General features: G+C 41.6%; 1 protein-coding gene across 8 annotated transcripts in view; it reads right to left on the bottom strand.

The window, feature by feature from the left end:
- ADCY10 (adenylate cyclase 10) overlaps positions 1-18,607 on the bottom strand; it is a 230,898-nt gene that overhangs the window by 160,030 nt on the left and 52,261 nt on the right. For 3 of the 8 annotated variants that reach the window (XM_061584516.1, XM_061584544.1, XM_061584509.1), the window contains exons 1-3: positions 8,646-8,743; positions 6,466-6,657; positions 966-1,087 (exon numbers count right to left, since the gene is read on the bottom strand). In XM_061584516.1, the coding sequence (XP_061440500.1) occupies positions 966-1,087; positions 6,466-6,657; positions 8,646-8,684 (353 nt within the window). In that variant the 5' untranslated portion in view covers positions 8,685-8,743. Of the gene's footprint in view, positions 1-965; positions 1,088-6,465; positions 6,658-8,372; positions 8,444-8,645; positions 8,745-15,423; positions 15,513-18,607 lie in introns of those variants that run through there. The other 5 variants (XM_061584558.1, XM_061584533.1, XM_061584568.1 and 2 more) reach the window with 4 other exon arrangements.

Below are 18,607 nucleotides of genomic sequence, written 5' to 3' on the forward strand. Positions count from 1 at the left end.
TACTCAAAAGTACTACTATGTTTAAAGGGGATTACTCTCATGAAGAGTGTATAGTACTGCAGTCTTAGTTCTATGAAATTATAAGGACAATTAGAGTTGGTGCTCATCATGGCCCCCATCAGATGGTCACCAACTTATCTGGATCTCCAAAAGCTGAGAACTCATTCACACTCTTTTCTAAATCATAATATCAGCTTGGTTTGGAACTGGATCAGCAGTTACAGGCATCATTAGAAAAAAATCAGGAAAATCAGTTTCAAGAGTTCTAAACTGATAACGTTGGCTGCATACCTTATCATATTGTCTTCCTATATTCTACTGTTTTTGTCTAACCAGTTTCTAATTATGTTGTCATGCTCCTTTTATGGGAAGTGGTTAGAAACCACCCAGCCCATGCAGCCTCTGGAACACTTTAGTTCTGCTGAACCTTTCCAGTTAGTTTCCCTTCCTCTAGCATAATCACCACCCCCAGGCTCAGCAGCACCAAGTGACATCACTGGACAGTTGTTGAGGACCTGGGCCTTTAATACCAGCCCGTCGCTGCTTCCCCCTCCTCCCCACCCACACCTGCACTTCTACCTCCTCCTCCTCTTCCTCCCTGCTGTTTGCAGAGGTCCTGCCCATCTCCCTGTCTACCAGAAGCAGATGTTAATAAAATGGAAGGGTGCGAGACAGGGCCATCCACCACCTATTGCAATATGGGGCCAACCAGCATAGTAGAAGGGGATATGCTTAAGGCTCCTGGAAAACTGGTCTGGCTCTAATTTTCCAAAACCTTTCTCTGTTGTTTGTACCCGTGCCCCAGCTAACATGCTTCTTTATGATGCTGTGCATGAGCAACCAGGGCTATGGCACAAACATCTGCTAGGGACAGCAACAGCATGGGACTCTTGTTGGCCAGAGAGGTAAGCAGCACCCATAACTCAACCAATCATATGTCCCTGGCATACCACTCTGTCACTCACCTTACTTTCATGAGTGATGTAGAACAGAAGGAGTGGATTTTATTGGCACTGTCAAGAGCATTTGTACTTTCATCAGATTGTTTATCACCAGGTAGACCAAAGATGCAAAGTAAAGTGCAACCCTAAAGGTGGGGAGTGGGGAGAGAAAAGGGGAGAGGTTGTTTTAAGAGCAGATCACGACCATTTGCAAAATGTATTTACTTATGTAGGAGTTTTGTGTATGGCTTTTCAGGCCATGGTCTCCCAAAGCAGTATATATAAAATTATAAAATAGTTGCTCTGTAAAAAAAACAATATGTGAAACAAAGCTAAACTATAGAAAAGCTAAAAACCATAAAATGGAACAACACTTATGTTATAAATCCTGGTGATTAGTTCTGACAAAGGGGATTTATAATGTCATAAATCTGTTGGACCATTAACCACTTTTGCAGGAATCATAAAGAATATATCACATGGGTTCATATTCTGACTCAGTCATGAAGCTCACTGGGTGACCTAAGGCCACTCACATCTTTAAGATTAACCTACCACACAGAGTTTTTGCGAGAATTAGGAGTGGGGAAACCATGTATGCCACCTTGAGCTCCTTGGAGGAAAGATGGGATATAAATATAATAAATAAAAAATACTAGACTGCAGGAAGTGGGACAGGGTAGGGATCTGGGGCACATCTATTACCTGTCTCTAACACTACTGCCATCTCTGGAAGCCAAATCAAGGATAGGTCTTCTGAAATTCTTTAGATTTGCTAGAATATATTACACCTTCCACTGTTTTATCTTGTGCAAACTGAGACATTCCTCACATCCACTGGAGACTATTCTGGAGAATAGTCAGTGCCATTATTCCACAATTGTTTTTAGAGTTCTTTTAGTGTAAATTATGCAAAGTGTTGTTTTACTTCACATATTCACAGAAACAGAAGAAAAAGAAAAAGAGATGCTAAAAGCAACAAAAAAGCTTTCTTAAGGTACGTCCACAGTAAAAGACAGAGAAAAAAAATGTTGGCACAGCTACTCATTGAGGATGGCAAAATGTTAACAGATGACAAAGAAAAGGCAGAAGTGCTCAGTTCCTACTTTGGCTCAGTCTTCTCCCAAAAAAGGGTCTATGACCCACCTGGGAAACATGAAGTAGAAGGGGCAGGATTGGACCCTGAGATTGATAGATAAACGGTCAAGAAATACCTAATCACTTTGAAAGAGTTTAAATCGGCAGGGCCCGATAAACTGCATCCTAGAGTATAGAAGGAACTGGCTGAAGAACTCTCAGAACTGCTGTCTATTATCTTTGTGAAATTGTGGATGAATGGTGAAGTGCCGGATGATTGGAGGAGAGCTAATGTTGTCCCTATCTTCCAAAAGGGCAAAAAGGAGGAACCAGGGAACTACAGACCAGTCAGCCTAACATCAATCCCTGGAAAAACTCTGGAGCAGATTATAAAGTAGTCAATCTGTAAGCACATTGAAAACAATGCAGTAATTACTAGGAGCCAACATGGATTTATGAAGAACAAATCATGCCAAACTAATCTTATCTCATTTTTGGATTGGATAACCTCCCTGATAGACTGTGCGAATGCTGTGGATGTAATATATCTCAACTTCAGCAAAGCTTTTGACAAAGTGACCCATGATATTTGATTAGCAAGCTAGCTAAATGTGGGCTGGATGGAACAACTATCAGGTAGATTCACAGTTGCCTCCAGAATCGTACTCAAAGAGTGCTTATCAATGGTTCCTTCTCAAACTGGACGGAAGTAACGAGTGGTGTACCACAGGGCTCGGTCTTGGGTTCAGGGCTCTTCAACATTTTTATTAATGAGTTGGATGAGGAGGTACAGAGCATGCTTATCAAATTTGCAGATGATACAAAATTGGGGGACACAGCTAATACCCTAGAAGACAGAAATAAATTCAAAGGGACCTTGATGGTCTGGATCATTGGACTGAAAACAACAGAATGCAATTCAACAGGGATAAATGCAAGTTCTACACTTAGAAAAAAGAAACCAAATGCACAGATGGGGGATACATGACTCAGCAATACGACATGTGAGAAGGATCTTGGAATTGTCATTGATCACAAGCTGAATATGAGCCAACAGTGTGATGTCGCCGGGATCATATTACTCCAGTGTTGATAGATCTACACTGGTTACCAGTTGTTTACCGGGCCCAATTCAAGGTGTTGGTATTGACCTTTAAAACCCTATACGGTTTCGGCCCAGTTTATCTGAAGGAATGCCTCCAGTATCACCAATTATGCCGCCAAACAAGATCGGCCTCACAAGACCTTCTCTCGGTCCCACCGGTGAAAACAGCTAGGCTGGTGCGGACCAGAGAGAGGGCATTTTCGATTGTGGCCCCCACCCTCTGGAACTTGCTTCCTTTTGACCTTCGACATGCCTCGTCCCTTATGGGTTTTCGCCGAGCCTTAAAAACCTGGCTATTCAGGCAGGCCTATGGGATTTCTGGGGTGGATTAGTTTTTATGGTATATTAATTGAAAGATGGTTTTAGATGAATTGATGTTGATGTTGTGAATTGTTGATTGTATATTGTTTTATTGTTATATTGTATTTTGTATTGTTGTACGTCGCCCAGAGTGTCCGTTAATTCGGACAGATGGGTGACTAACAAATACAATTTTATTATTATTATTATTATTATGTGGCTGCAAAAAAGGCAAATGCTATATTAGGCTGCATTAACAGAAGTATAGTTTCCAAATCGCATGAAGTATTAGTTCCCCTCTATTCAGCACTGGTTAGGCCTCATCTTGAATACTGTGTCCAGTTCTGGTCTCCGCACTTCAAGAAGGATGCAGACAAACGAACAGGTTCAGAGGAGGGCAACAAGGATGATCAGGGGACTGGAAACAGCCCTATGAGGAGAGACTGAAAGAACTGGGCATATTTAGCCTGGAGAAGACAAGACTGAGGGGAGATATGATAGCATTCTTCGAGTACATGAAAGGTTGTCACACAGAGGAGGGCTAGGATCTCTTCTCGATCGTCCCAGAGTGCAGGACACGGAATAATGGGCTCAAGTTGCAGGAAGCCAGATTTCAACTGAACATCAGGAGAAACTTCCGAACTGTTATAGCTATACGACAATGGAACCAATTACCAAGAGAGGTAGTGGGCTCTCCGACACTGGAGGCATTCAAGAGGCAGCTGGACACAGCCATCTGTCGGCAATGCTTTGATTTGGATTCCTGCATTGAGCAGGGGGTTGGACTCGATGGCCTTGTAGGCCCCTTCCAACTCTGCTATTCTATGATTTACTACAGGAAACTTCACTAAAATCAATCAAAGAAATTCAAACATATTTAAAGTAACTATCTGAACTATATCAACCATCTTAATATTGTGGTTTCCTCGCTGCTAAAACAATATCAGTATAGCACATAACTTGTTTTTGTTATTTGGGATGATTACAAGTGATGATTGCCACCACTCACTGTATGCTCAGAGGCACATTACCAAATTCTTCCAAGCTACACAGCAAGCAGATTAGACTGTGAAAAACCAACCCAAATTGTGTTTGCATTTTTAGAAATCTGTAGGGCAGTACAATATCTCAGAGAGGAGGTCGGGTCTCCTTCTTCTCTGGTGTATTTACTATAGCTGCCGAATTGCCCTGCTTTTTATAGAAATATCTGTTGGCTATAGGTACATTCTTGGTTTAGTGTATATATTATTGTAACACAACTTGTGACCTTATTTTGAAGGTTAGGTAAGAAATCTAATAAATAAATAAAAGCAAAAGCCCAAAATGGTGTAACCTTTCTTCTTTTCTGAACCTCTTCCAGCTCTACAGTATTCTTTTTCGGGTGAGATGACAAGAACTATCCACAGTATTCCAAGGGTGCTAGCAAAATAGATTTGTATAATGGCATTACGATATTGACAATTTCATTTTCAGTTCCTTTACTAATGATCTGTAGCATGGGATTTGCCTTTTTCACAGCTGTCACACACAGGGTCAACATCTTCATCAAGCTATTATCCATTATCATCACAAGATCTCATGCCTGTTCAGTCACTGCCAGTTTAAATCACGTGAGTGTATATGTGAAACTGAGGATTTTTTTCGCCAATATGCACCACTTTCTATTTGCTTGCATTGAATTGCATTTGTTTGGGGGGTGGCAGGGTTTTTATCAATGCATACATTACTTTCTGCAATAGGGTGGGCAAGATGCAAATTAATTTAACGAGCTGAGAGTTGAAGCAAACTGCATGCTCCAATTCTGAAATGAATTTCAGAAATTCTAATTAAACTAGGATTCAAGAGAAATGAGTGACAGTACAGAGAAGAGGAGGCCAGAGAACCAATAAAAGAAGAAAATTGGAGAAATTCCCCTGTCAGTGGATGACAAAGTGGATAGAGAGGACCAGTTCACTTTAAGAGAGAATATCTGAAATAACCATCCTGCTGGAGACTCCCACAGAGGAAGAAATGAAGCCCTATGGACAATACTTCCGTCCTTATCTGCATGTGCTGACTCTTGCAGAAGCACTTGCAGCTCATGAAGGCACCCTTCTGCTACTATGCCATGTCCAGAGGCAGTGGGAGCCCTCAGCTCCTTTGAAGCACATGCTTTTATGAGAGGATGTAGTCCCTAAACCGAAGCAGCTTTCCTCTGAGAAGTCAGAGCTTGAGACATGCAGAATGAAATTTAACAAGGATAAGTGCAAAGTTCTGCTCTTAGGAAAAAGAAACCCAGTGGGGATATTTGGCTCAGCAATACTACATGTCAGAATTATCTTGGAATTGGTGTTGATCACAAGCTTAATATGAGCCAACAATGTGATGTGGCTGCAAAAAAGGCAAATGCTATTTTATCCTGGATTAACAGAAGTATAGTTTCCAAATGTGCACGATGTAATAGGTCCCCTCTATTCAGGACTGGTTAGGCCTCATCTTGAGTATTGCATCCAGTTCTGGACACTGCACGTTAAGAAGGATGCAGGCAAACTGGAATAGGTTTCAGATGAGGGTAACAAGAATGATCAGGGGATTGGAAACAAAGCCCTGTGAGGACAGACTGAAAGAATGGGGCATATTTAACCTTGAGAACACAAGACAGGGAAGCTATGATGGCACTCTTCAAGTACTTGAAAGGTTGCCACAAAGAGGGGGGCCAGGATCTCTTCTTGATCATCCGAGAGTGCAGACACGGAACAACGAGCTCAAGTTACAGGAAGCCAGATTTCAACTGAATATCAGGAAAAACTGCCTAACTAGAGAGGTGGTGGGCTCTCCAACACTGGAGGCATTCAAGAGGCAGCTGGACAGCCACCTGTCGGGTATGCTTTAAATTGGATTCCTGCAGTGAGTAGGGGGTTGGACTCAATGGTCTATAGCCCCTTCCATCTTTCCTATTCTATGATCTCATTGGACTACTTAAGCTTTCACTTCGCTCCAGGCTACTGCTAAAACAACAGTCCAAGTTCTTCTCAGTTTGCCACATTCTTACTGGATACTCACTTTGTCAAACATAAAGACCTTGTTAATCTTGCCACTGAGGGGGTGTATGATTCCTGTGATATGAGTGTTGGCATCCTGGATAGCCTTACAGAGATGGTGAGTGTTGGCACTTTCATCAAACTGCAAATTCACAAAGACGATAGTAACAGGTCGAAGCTCTGATAAATATTCCAGTGGCTGGTTGTCATCAATCTGGAAAACAGGACAGACTGTGCTGACTCTTCCATGAATTTAAGGGGAAAGAAGCTTTCATAATTCCACAACCTATCCTGAGCTAAAACACAACTACTCTTGTTATTCTTTACAAAGTTGCATTATGTCAAAACTAACTGTCATAACTAGGGATGTAGTTCACCATATGTTTTCGTCCAATGTCTATGGCTTTTCATAATCTGCAAAGCTACATCTTTACTGTTATGTTCAAGAGGTGGGGCAGGAGGTAGGTAATAAAAACTTTATTCTAAATACAAACATAATGAGCATACCTAGGTCTAGACATAATTCACTATTGGTTCTCACCTCATTTTAATGGGCTAAATTCCTTCAGCTGACATCAGCTAAATGCCATTACTCTCAAGTGCCTCAACAAGGGCTTAAAGAGAAGCTCCTTAGTCTAAGTAGGTGGTCATCTGTCTCAGGCCATCTTTCTGGTTCACTATGTGGTTGTTCTGTGACAGCTTCTGATACTGTCTGCAATGCTGACAATATGGCAAAAAACCAGAATCCTGAAAATTTATCTCCCATTAGGATCTAATGGGAGATTTTCAAGGTGTTTTGAACATATATTTATAAGCATATTTGAAAGGAATAGTACCAAAGACTAAAGAGATACTTCTATTCCATACGATTAGGGTTGCCAGGTTCTTGGCCTAAGACTGATCCTGTAGAAGAGAAAGTCAGCCAAGTGCAGGTGTTCTTGCAACTCTGTAATGGGAAAAACCACCAGGTGGAATTCTCCCTCCCCCCTGCACAACTTTTAAAGATACAAAAGACGTCTTGGTTGCCAGGCGCAGCCTCCAAAAGATCTTTTATATCTTTAAAAGTTGTGCAGGGGGGAGGGAGAATTCTACCTGGTGGTTTTTCCCATTACAGGGTTGCAAGAACACCTGCACTTGGCTGACTTTCTCTTCTCCTAAAGATACAGGATCAGTCTCAGGGATTGAACCTGGCAACCCTATATAGGATACTGACTACAAGCCTAATGTATTGCTATGCTGGGCTCCTTTGGGAGAAAGTGTGGCATATAAATTTTTTAAAAGTACATAAAGTAAAACAAAACAAAAAAATCTATGTAAGATATTGGACAAAAAAGAAGACCCCACATTTAAGTACATTAAGGCTTTGCAACCTTATAAAATAGAACAACATTTCCTGGTACTAGGGATGAGGGAATTTGTGCCGGTTGCATTTTAATGTGACCCTACAGATTTCACCCTTCACAAACCAATATGTAAACTAAAACACAGCTGTCCTTTGAAATTTACACTTTGCCAAATTTGAGATGCAGCTCTCAAACCAAAGAATGCTTACAAAAATATGTGTATTTTTAAAACTAACCTTCCAAAATGCATTCTGTTAGATGAAAATTGAAAAATTATTGAAAATTGTTGACAAAAATGCATATAGTAGAAAAATGCATATATTAGGAGAAATGTACCCCAAAATGCATTCAAATTCTCATACAAACTTTTTTTTAAAAAAACCCCCACATATGCAGAATTGGGGCAACTGGAACTTAAGATGGGGAAAATGAGAAACATAGAGAAACAGATTCATTCATTCCTGCCTGATATATACATATAAGCAAGATCTACTATTAATACATTTGAAGAAGAATTCTGTTAGAGCTTTTTACAACTTTAAATAGAGTATTATGCTGGGTTAACCATTTCCCTTTTTATAGATACCTTTGGGCACAATCCAATTCGCATTTTTGACTGGCTGAGGGGAGTTGGATGCAGCGGATCTCCAGCTGAGCCGGCTGGTTCCTGGGTTAGCTAGGCTATGCCAATTTAAGTCCCTCAACTCAGCTCAGCTGGGCCATCCTGACTCAGCTGAGACTGGTGCAAGTGGAGCTGGTGTATGCCAAGAAAAAGGTCAGTCAAAGAAAATAATCATAATAGAAGTCAATGGAGAGGGATTACTCTCCCATAGGAGTATTTGGGAGAGCAGACTTTTACCTTCTGGTCCCTGCATGCAGCTCCTAGCTGAGCTGGCATTCAGCCAGCCCAGAGGCTCCTGAACAGCAACTGGATGCAGTAGAACTTTACACCGGCTTCTCTTGCTCCAGCACAATTTATGCCAGCTTCCCTTGAGTTGGATTGCTCTGTTTGTATGTGTGGGGTTGTATGGAGGCAAGAGGATGTTTTCCCGGGGCAGGGATGGAGTTTGTTCCCCCCCCCCCGTTTATAATTCCACAAGGTTGGCACTCAGATCCTCTCTGCATTTATTTTTTCCTTTTCTTTTTCCCCAATTCTGATCCCCTATTTTTAATCATTTAAAACAATTACATAATTGTCTCTGTTATTCCTGCTGCTGTTTTCATTCTTTGTACAACTGGTCTGTTTGTTTTTCTGTCTGGAAGTAAATGAGAGCCATAATTGCCCATTAAGTATGTCTCTTGCACTGTAAGGAGCAAGAAAGGTGCCTGGAGAGTGAACAGGGTTGGAAAAAAGTGTGTACATCTTGGTGGGATGACTCCCTTGACTGGAAAACAGCAATTGAAGGATATAGCTTGTTCAAAAATAAGAGAAGGAACAAAAAGGGAGGCAGAGTTGCACAATATGATATATATATCCCTGCACAGAAATATAGGAGGATGAGCTTGATACTGAGAGTATCTGGATTAAAATTAACGGGGCAAGGAATAAAAGGAACATGGGAGTTGGAGTCTAGTACTGAGCACCCAATCAAGGAGAAGACGAGGATGAAACTTTTGCAAAGCAAATTGCCAATGTTTCAAGGAGGCATGATGTAGTAGTAATTGCAGACTTTAATTAACCCAATATCTGTAGGGAGACAAATTCTCCCATACATGGCCCCTCCAGAAAATTCCTGACTTGTTTGGCTGATAGCTTTCTCCTACAGAAAGTGAATCTACAGGATTAGCTATCCTTGACTTGATTCTAATGAATAGAGATGATTTAGAGGGTGAAGTTGCAGTTACGGGAACGGGGGGGGGGGATGACCATGTTATACAAGTTTTAAATAGGATATTATGCTGGGTTAACTTTAATTTTAAAGGAAGCAAAATCTGAGAATAGCTATAGGCATACCCGAGACTTCAGGAAAGCCGATTTTAAGAAACTCAAACAATTGTAAGTAAAATTCCATGGTAAGCGATCCTACTGAGAAAAGGAGTCCAAGATGAGTGGGACTTTCTAAAAAAGGAAATTTGAAAGGCACCACTGGAAACCATTCCAACAAGGAAAAAAGGGGGGAAACAACAGAAGACGCCAGTGTGGCTTCACAAAAAGCTTAGAGATGACCTGAAAACAAAAAAGGACACATACAGAAAGTGGAAAGGCCAGGCCACAAAGGAAGAGTACAAATAGGTATCGCAGAATTGCAGGGATGGTGTCATGAAGGCTAAAGGTGAGAATGAGCTGAGGTTAGCGAGGGATGTTAAAAGCAACAAAAAAGGTTTCTTCAGGTACGTCCATAGTAAGAGACAGAGAAAAGAAATGATAGTACAGTTGCTGAATGAGGATGGCAGAATGATAACAGATGACAAAGAAAAGGAAAAAGTGTGCAATTCCTACTTTGGCTCAGTCATGACCCTACTGGCAAATATGAAGTACAAGCTGAAGGGCAGGATTGCAGCTTGAAGACTGAAGCGAAGCTCCAGATGACTGCAGGAGGGATATGTTGTCCCTATCTTCAAAAAGGGTAAAAAGGAGGACCCTTGGAACTCCAGACCAGTCAGCCTGACATAAATCCCTGGGAAAATTCTGGAGCAGATTATAAAGCAGTCGATTTGTGAAACTTTGAAAACAATGCAGTGATTACTGGAACACAACATGGATTTGTTAAAAACAAAGCCAGGCTAATCTTACCTCATTTTTTGATTGGGTGACCACCCTAGAAAACTATGGGAATGCTGTGGACATAATATATCTCAATTTCAGCAAACCTTTTCACATAATGCCCCATAATATTCTGATTAGCAAGGTAGCTAAATGTGGGCTGGATGGAGCAACTATCAGGTGGATCCACAGTTGGTTACAGAATAGGCAAAGAGTGCTTATCAATAGTTTTTTCTCAAACTGGGTAGAGGTAACAAGTGGAGTACTTCAGGGCTTGGTCCTGGACACAGTACTCTTCAACATTTTTATTAATGATTTGGATAAGAAGGAACTACAGGGAATGGTTATTAAAGTTGCACATTGTTGTGGTGTAAGTTTGTATATTAAGCAGAGAATAAAAGCGGTCTGAAATGCGTGTGTGCCAGTGTGTGTGTTTACCTAAGAAAGCAGGCTTTTACCCTGCACTGAGATCACTGAGACTTAAGACTAAGTAAAATAAGAAAAGCTACTTTATTTATACAAATACATAGTAGATAGAAAGGCATATCTAGTTCTAACTAACTAACTAAGTTGGAGGCGCAACGCCCAGGCTTGGGAGTTGCCCCCATGGCTAGGAGAGAGAGAGCAGAGACAAAGGGTGTCTCCTCTCTCCAGGACAGTCAGAGGAGAGGAAAGGGCGGAAGGAGGAGGGGCAGGTAAGCTTCCCTTAAGACGTATCAATCTAACAATGGAAGGAAGTCAGAGCATCACGGGTAAAGGTAATCAAGCCTATCCATCTGGAGGACCTGACTATCTCCCTTCTGGAACATAAACAAAAGAACAAAACAGGAGTTGCTCTTGCCTCACTTCCAACACCCCTTCTCAACGAGTGCTTGGTTCAGCCCATGAATTTCATCTTGTCTCGCAGCTTGCAATGTCTGACTTTGCCCAATGCCTTCTTGAGAGCGTCTGTAGTCATGTCGTCCGTTGGACAATACTCCATCTTGAGTAGTCCTCTGAGGTAGATATCTCTAGTGAAATGGTGCTTCACGTCTATGTACTTGGTCCATGAACTCACCCCTTCTGACTCCATGAGTCTGTTGCATCCTTGCTTGCTTCCCAGTCCCTTGTGGTTGGCAAGCTGGTTTTTCAGCACAGGTATCCCACCCCTAACACCACATCTGTCTTGATAACAGTACTGATATACAGATGTTTTCTGATGTCTTGTCTTGTATCTCTCAGCATTTCCTTAACCATTTCGTTTTTTCTTGAATTTCCTCTTGTAGTCTGCAGCTTTCCTTTCTTGAGGAAGCTTGGTCAGTGTCCAAGTTTTATTTTTGTGTACAGCTTCCAGCTCTTCCTTGGCTGCCTGCCTCCACCTCTCCGCTTCAGCTTTGGGTAAGGCTTCAATCTCTTTCCAGGTCTCTGGTTCTGGAAGTCCATCTCTCACAAGGTAAGCAAGTCTGTCTAGTGGCACACCTCTGTTGGTGAGTTCAGAGCGTCTGGGTGCTGGCACTTTGGCTGCCCCTTCTGGCTCTGTTGCCTGTTCTGGCTCAGACTCCTCACCTTCCTCTGCAGGTATATTATTGTTATATCTTTTGTGGTGGAAGGATAAATCAGCTTCTTCATTTCTCTGTCATCTGTTTGGTGTGGCGCCCCTTCTGGATGGTGTGCGCACTTTCTTTCATCAAAGTGGACAGCTCTGTATACTCCGACTTTGCCAGTTTTGGGATCTCTTACTCTGTATCTCTTCTGTGTTGAAGAATATTCAATTAATATTACTTCCTTGGCAGTGTTGTCAAGTTTTGACCTCTTTTGTTTCAGGATGTGCACAAAGGCCTTGCACCCGAATACACGAAGGTGAGACACGCTTGGTGTCCTATCATGCCATAGTTCAAATGGTGTTTTGTTGGTTGCAGATGCAGGAAGTCAGTTCTGCAGGTAGGTGGCAGTAACCACAGCTTCTCCCCAGTACTGCTTTGGTAACTTTGCATCTTCCAACAAGGAACGAATCATTTGTCCAAGGGTCCTGTTCATTCTCTCCGCGACCCAATTCTGCTCTGGGTTGTACACAACTGTAGTCTGGTGCTCTATGCCTTCCTCACAGAGAAAGTCTTGCATAGCCCTTGACACATATTCCCCTCCATTGTCAGATCTTATAATCTGTGGCTTTCTGCCAAATTTGTTGGACACAATTCTGACATAGTCCTTCAGTTTTTGAAGTACTTGACTTTTCTCTCTTATCAGGTATGTTGTAGTATACCTGGAGTAGTCATCTATAAAAGTCAGCATGTATAAATTTCCACCTTGGGATGGCATTTTCATTGGCCCACAAAGATCAGTGTGAATTAATTCTAAAGGCCTTTTGATTTTCCTTTCACTTTTCTTAGGAAATTTTGGTTTCACACTCTTTGTCTTAATACAGCACTCACAAGACTGTATACATTTGCACTGTCCCATTTTAATGCCTCTTGCCAAATTCTCTTTTTCTAGAGCTGTGACTCTAGTTAAGCTGGCATGTCCCATCCTTCTATGCCAGATAAGAATTACAGGTTTCCTTGACCACATTTGCATGCATAGTTTCAATGTATTCCAAATGTAAAAGACCGTCTTTCAGTTTTGCAGTGCAACTTATTTCTCCTTCATCTAGAGCAGCCTTTCCCAACCAGTGTGCCTCCAGATGTTGTTGGCCACAACTCCCATCTTTCCTGACCATTGGCAATGCTGGCTGAGGCTGATGGGAGTTGTGGTCCAACAACATCTGGAGGCACACTGGTTGGGAAAGGCTGATCTAGAGCATGGCAAAATTCTCCACTCATATAAAGTTCACCTCCTAATTCCATTATCTTTGTAGCACTGATTAAATTGTCTTTAAAATCTGGAACATAAAGACAGTTCTGAAGTTGAAGCTGTCTTTCCCCATCTGGCACATTGCATAGCAATTCTACTGTACCAATTCCTTCACACAAGAATTCTTATCCAGATGCTGTAAGTATCTTTTGCTTGTGACTTTTAAAACTTTTAAACAGGTTTTTATCAATTACAAGATGTGAGATGGATCCTGAATCAATTAAAAATCTGCTTTTGCAATCATCCTTGCTCTCATCAGACACATAGTAACTTGAAGCCTTTGTTTAAAGTCAGGCCTCACTCCTGTCTGCTTTTGAGTTTTGCATATGAAGCCCCTGTTGCTGTGTTTGTCTATGCCCTTTTGTAGATTTGGGTGATGACACATCCTTTTGTCCCTTTCATCTCTGCATCCAGCAAGGTTTGCTTCTTGAGACAGACAGTGTTCCTGTCTCTCTTTAAAATCTTGGTCTTTTAAATATGATATAAACTGACTCAGGTTTTGTTCAGAATTCTCTAATACACAGCAAATTAATCTATGATCATCCTTGAGGGAACTCAAAAGCAGTGCCTTCTTCATTTCATCATCTAGAACCCTCCCACATATTTCAAGCTTAGCCAAGAGTTCTGAAAACTTTTGGACATGTGTGTTCAGGCTGCCTCTTTCAGCAGTCTCCTTTAGAGAAAATAATTCCTTGTAAAGATACATGATGTAGCTTTTTTTCTTGTTATAAATTCCTTCTAGTCTGTCCCACATTTCCTTTACACTGTTACATCCTACGCAAACATTTAGTGCCTCATCTGTTAGCGCAGAAATAAGCAGAGACTTTACTTTTGCATGCTTACGTCTCCATGAAGCCGTTGCATTCTCATCCTCAACCAAGGGTTCAGGATTAGTCAGAATTCCTTTCAAGTCTTCTCCGTCAAGGAGGGCAGTGAATCTTAAATTCCATAATTCATAATTATCCTTTTCAAACCTTGGAACGTGTCTCTCCAACTGATATTTCAGCCATCCTTTCCTATCTTTTTGTTCTGCTTTTCTTTCTAACTTAAAGTCTCCCTTGTAAATTACACACAAGCACTTTTAGCTTCAGCCACAACTTGCATTCAACTTAGTTTGCTGGGTCCATAACCCTTGTTGCTGTGTGTGTTTGTGTCGCTAAATTTGTTTAAAGCAGCACAACAGCAGCAGAGAGTAACAGCAGATGTTGAAATGCGAGTGTGCCAGCATGGGTGTGTGTTTACCTAAGAAAGCAGGCTTTTACCCTGCATCAGGATCACTGAGAAATAAGAAAAGCTACTTTATTTACATAGTAGATAGAAAGGCATACCAAGTTCTAACTAACTAGCTAAGTTGGAGGTACAACGCCCAGGTGTGGGAGTTACCCTCATGGGTAGGAGAGAGCAGAGACAAAAGGTGTCTCCTCTCTCCCGGACAGTCGGAGAAGAAAGAAGTGGAAAGGGCAGAAGGAGGAGGGGCAGGTAAGCTTCCCTAAAGATGTAACATTCTAGTAGCCGGAAGGAAGTCAGTCAGAGCATCAAAGGTAAACAAGCCTATCCATCTGGAGGACCCTAACTCTATCTCCCTTCTGGAACATAGACAAAAGAACAAAACAGGAATTGCTCTTGCTCTATTTCCAACACCTCTCAGTTAACCAACAGCAATGCACAGCATTGGGAAGCCAGAGCAGCAGCACACCAGCAATTACTGGTTGGATATGCCCCAAACAAATTTATTATAATCCACTTCATCAGTTGCATTATGTCATCCTAACTTGGCACATAATTATGTCTGTGTGGGAGAGGGAGAAATGTTAAGCAAAAAGATTAAAGGGAAATGAAGTACAATTGTTACAAATTGTAACAATTAGGTCAAAGCTTAAATATATGTAAAATTGGTACAGTGACAATTCATAAACCAGCCTGATAACACAACCATCCTGGTATTCGTGGTAGTAATAATTTCAAAAAATTGTGCAAGAGTGACCTCTTTAAGGTCAGTAATAGTGACTTGGGAGGCTTCATATATTCACAAATACACAGAGAATTACAATAGTGTTTTGATTTTGGAACACATCAAATAAATAATCTGCAAGCATTTCAGTACCTTCCTCAGGACGTTCCTCATCACGTATTTTCTTAAGCACTTCTCAAGTTTGTCATCTGGAGGCAATACAGAGGCATTTCTCAAAATCTCTATGGAGGGAAGGTGAGAGCATTTTCATTGAAAGATGTGATGAACAAAGTTTAGAACAGGACTGAAGCCCCTTCTGATATCCACAATACACTTGTGTCTGCTAGTGCATTTGTGCAGTAACAGCATGTAATATACGAAAGTGCAGGATGGGGCAGGGCTGTGAAAGGTTTGTGGGGGCCAGTTCCAGCCTCACAGATGGCCAGTTGGCCTTACCTGTGCTAAGATATTTTGAGGTGATGGTGGTTGGAGAGGGTGGAGAGTTTGGCACCATTCGTCTGAACCGCTATGATTTATATGTCACCTTGAGATATATTTTTATTAGGCAACTATTAAACTGAATATCTAACTGTCTAAATATCACAAACATTGATCATTGACTAATTGGTCAGAGCAAATCTAATAAACTAAAGCACAACTCAGCCAATATTTAAGATGCAACAAGACTAGTTTTTGCAACCAACTAGCACAACTAACCTTCTGGAATATTTTGGACTAGTTGTCCAGCGTTATATTTAGGAGACCTAGGTCTGATTTGGGGAGAAAAGGCTGGCTCTGCATTTTTTTTAAAAAAGGAAAACCTCACAAACCCTCCCTGTGCTGTTGGTTCCAGTGTTAATCCACTCCTATACTCCCTTGGTTTTTTTTATGTTATTCTGTAAAAATGTGGAATAAATGAGTGAATTAACAGTTTCTTGATATGTGTGAGTGTGCTTCAGGAGGATGCCTTTTTAATGGTGGGACTGTGAGGGTCACTTTGTGACCCTTAATGCAGAACAGAACTTTTCTTTGATTTAGCAGATTTCTGGTTCTGCATTCTGCCTTTCTTCTGTCTCTTTAAATGACATGCAGATCAGCCTTCACTGTCCAGGTACTCTGCAGTTCAGCCTTTCCCAACCAGTGTGGCTCCAGATGTTGTTGGCCACAACTCCCATCTTTCCTGACCATTGGCAATGCTGGCTGAGGCTGATGGGAGTTGTGGGCCAACAACATCTGGAGGCACACTGGTTGGGAAAGGCTGCTCCAGTTGTTTTGAACTACAACTCAACTCCTATAATCATAACTGATGTGCTGTCTGGGGCTGATGGAGTTTCTAGTCCAAAACATCTGGAAGGTTAGTGAAGGCTGGTGTAGATTCATTTCAGAGAAATTAAACACTCCCCCTGTTTATTAATGCTGGGGGGGAAGGATTGCAACCTTAACTTAATTTATGAGGAGGGAATGATGCAATACAATTAACTGCAGTAATTAACTAAGGGAAAACAGATTGCTAAAGATGCAGATACTCTCATCTTATATTTAATTTTAAAATACATATTAAGCAGAGAGTTGCTGTTTTACTCCAATTGTTGTGTGTGTGTTGGGGGAGTGCACTGAACAGAATGTGTTTGCCTGTGGATGTGTGTGTGTAATGATCCTGGGGAAGAGAGAAAGATGGTAGGAGCAGAGCAATCCAAACCCTCTAATCTGCTAGGCTGGTGGGGGGAAGTGCTGGGGGGGAAAGTGACCCTCCACTGGCATCTGCCATCAGGGAAGCTCCACTGTTGGTGAGGGGCACCTCTGTGCACCTGCTGAAATGTTGGGCAGGAAGAAGCTATTGCCAGCAATGTCCCTGCCGGCAGTAGCTAGTGTAAACCCCCAAAATTGTGCCTTTTGGGGCCAAGGCTGATTTAGCAGAGGATCCACAAGGACCTGCGCAGATCCTATTGCCCTCACATGTTGACAACAATTTTATTTATTTATTTATTTAATATCCCACCCTTCCTCCCAGAAGGAGCACAGAGCAGCAAACAAAAAAACTAAAAGCACGTTAAAACATCCTAAAAACCAAAAGACTTTAAAACACATTAAACAAAACTTCTAAAAACATATTAAAACACAACATCCTCAAAACATCTTTAAAAAACAACTTTAAAAACATCTTAAAAGCAATTCCAGCACAGGTGCAGACTGGGATAACTTAAACGGCTTATTGAAAGAAAAAGGTCTTCAACAGATGCTGAAAACATAACAGAGATAGTGCCTGTATAATATTTAAGGGGAGGGAATTCCAGGCTATGGTCTGAAACACATAAGGGGAATTGGAGGAAAACCAAAATGCTAGAAAAATAAGTATTTATTTGTAATCCAAGCCCAACGCGTTTCAGCCTTTGTATATTTAGGCCTTCATCAGGGGCTATAGATAAAAAGGCAGGGACAAATTTACTTCCATGAGCATGTAAAATAAAATCATACATGTAAAATCCATCTATAAACAATCTTTTCACTTACCTGCCTTTATTGTAAGTGAAAGATAGTAAGTTATTGATAACTGGATAAAGATATTGTAAGTTTATAGATAGATTTTACATGTATGATTACAAATAAATACTTATTTTTCTAGCCTTTTGGGTTTCCTTCCTCCTATTCCCCCGGTTTTACATGCTAGCCACTTCCAGTTGCTGAAAGCACATGAGCCAGCACTCTGCTGAAGCTAAGCAGGGTCAGGTCTGGTCAGTGCCTGGATGGGAGACCGCCTGGGAACCACACGGAAGCCGCCTTGGGTTTCAATCATGAAAAGAAAGGTGGGGTATAAATGTAATAAATAAATAAATTCCAAAGTGTTTGTGCCACAACACTGAAGGTTGCTTCCTATGTTGGGTGGAACAGACCTCTTGATGGCATCTGCAGGAGGCCCTCACCTGCGGAGTGCAGTGATCAACTGGGCATATCAGGGGTAAGATTATATTTCGGGTATCCTGGTCCCAAGCTGCATAGGGCTTTGTACACCAAAACAAGAAGCTTGAACTTGGCCCAGTAGCTAATGGGCAGCCAGTGCAATTCTTTCAGCAGCAGGGTGACAAATTAGCGATACCCTTGCCTCAGTGAGCAGCTGCAGCTTCCAGACCAACCTCAAGAGCAGCCCCACATAGAGCATATTACAGTAATCCAGCCTGGAGGGTTCCCAGTGCATGGACAACAGTGGTCAAACTATTCTGGTCCAGGAACGGCCACAGCTGTCTTACCATCTGAACCTGGTGAAAGGCACTCCTAGCCACAGAAGTCACCTGGGCCTCTAGCAACAAAGATGGATCCAGGAGCACCACCAGACTATGGA

Source organism: Rhineura floridana, chromosome 1 (genome assembly GCF_030035675.1).
Source record: "Rhineura floridana isolate rRhiFlo1 chromosome 1, rRhiFlo1.hap2, whole genome shotgun sequence".
Classification (NCBI taxonomy): Eukaryota; Metazoa; Chordata; class Lepidosauria; order Squamata; family Rhineuridae; genus Rhineura; species Rhineura floridana.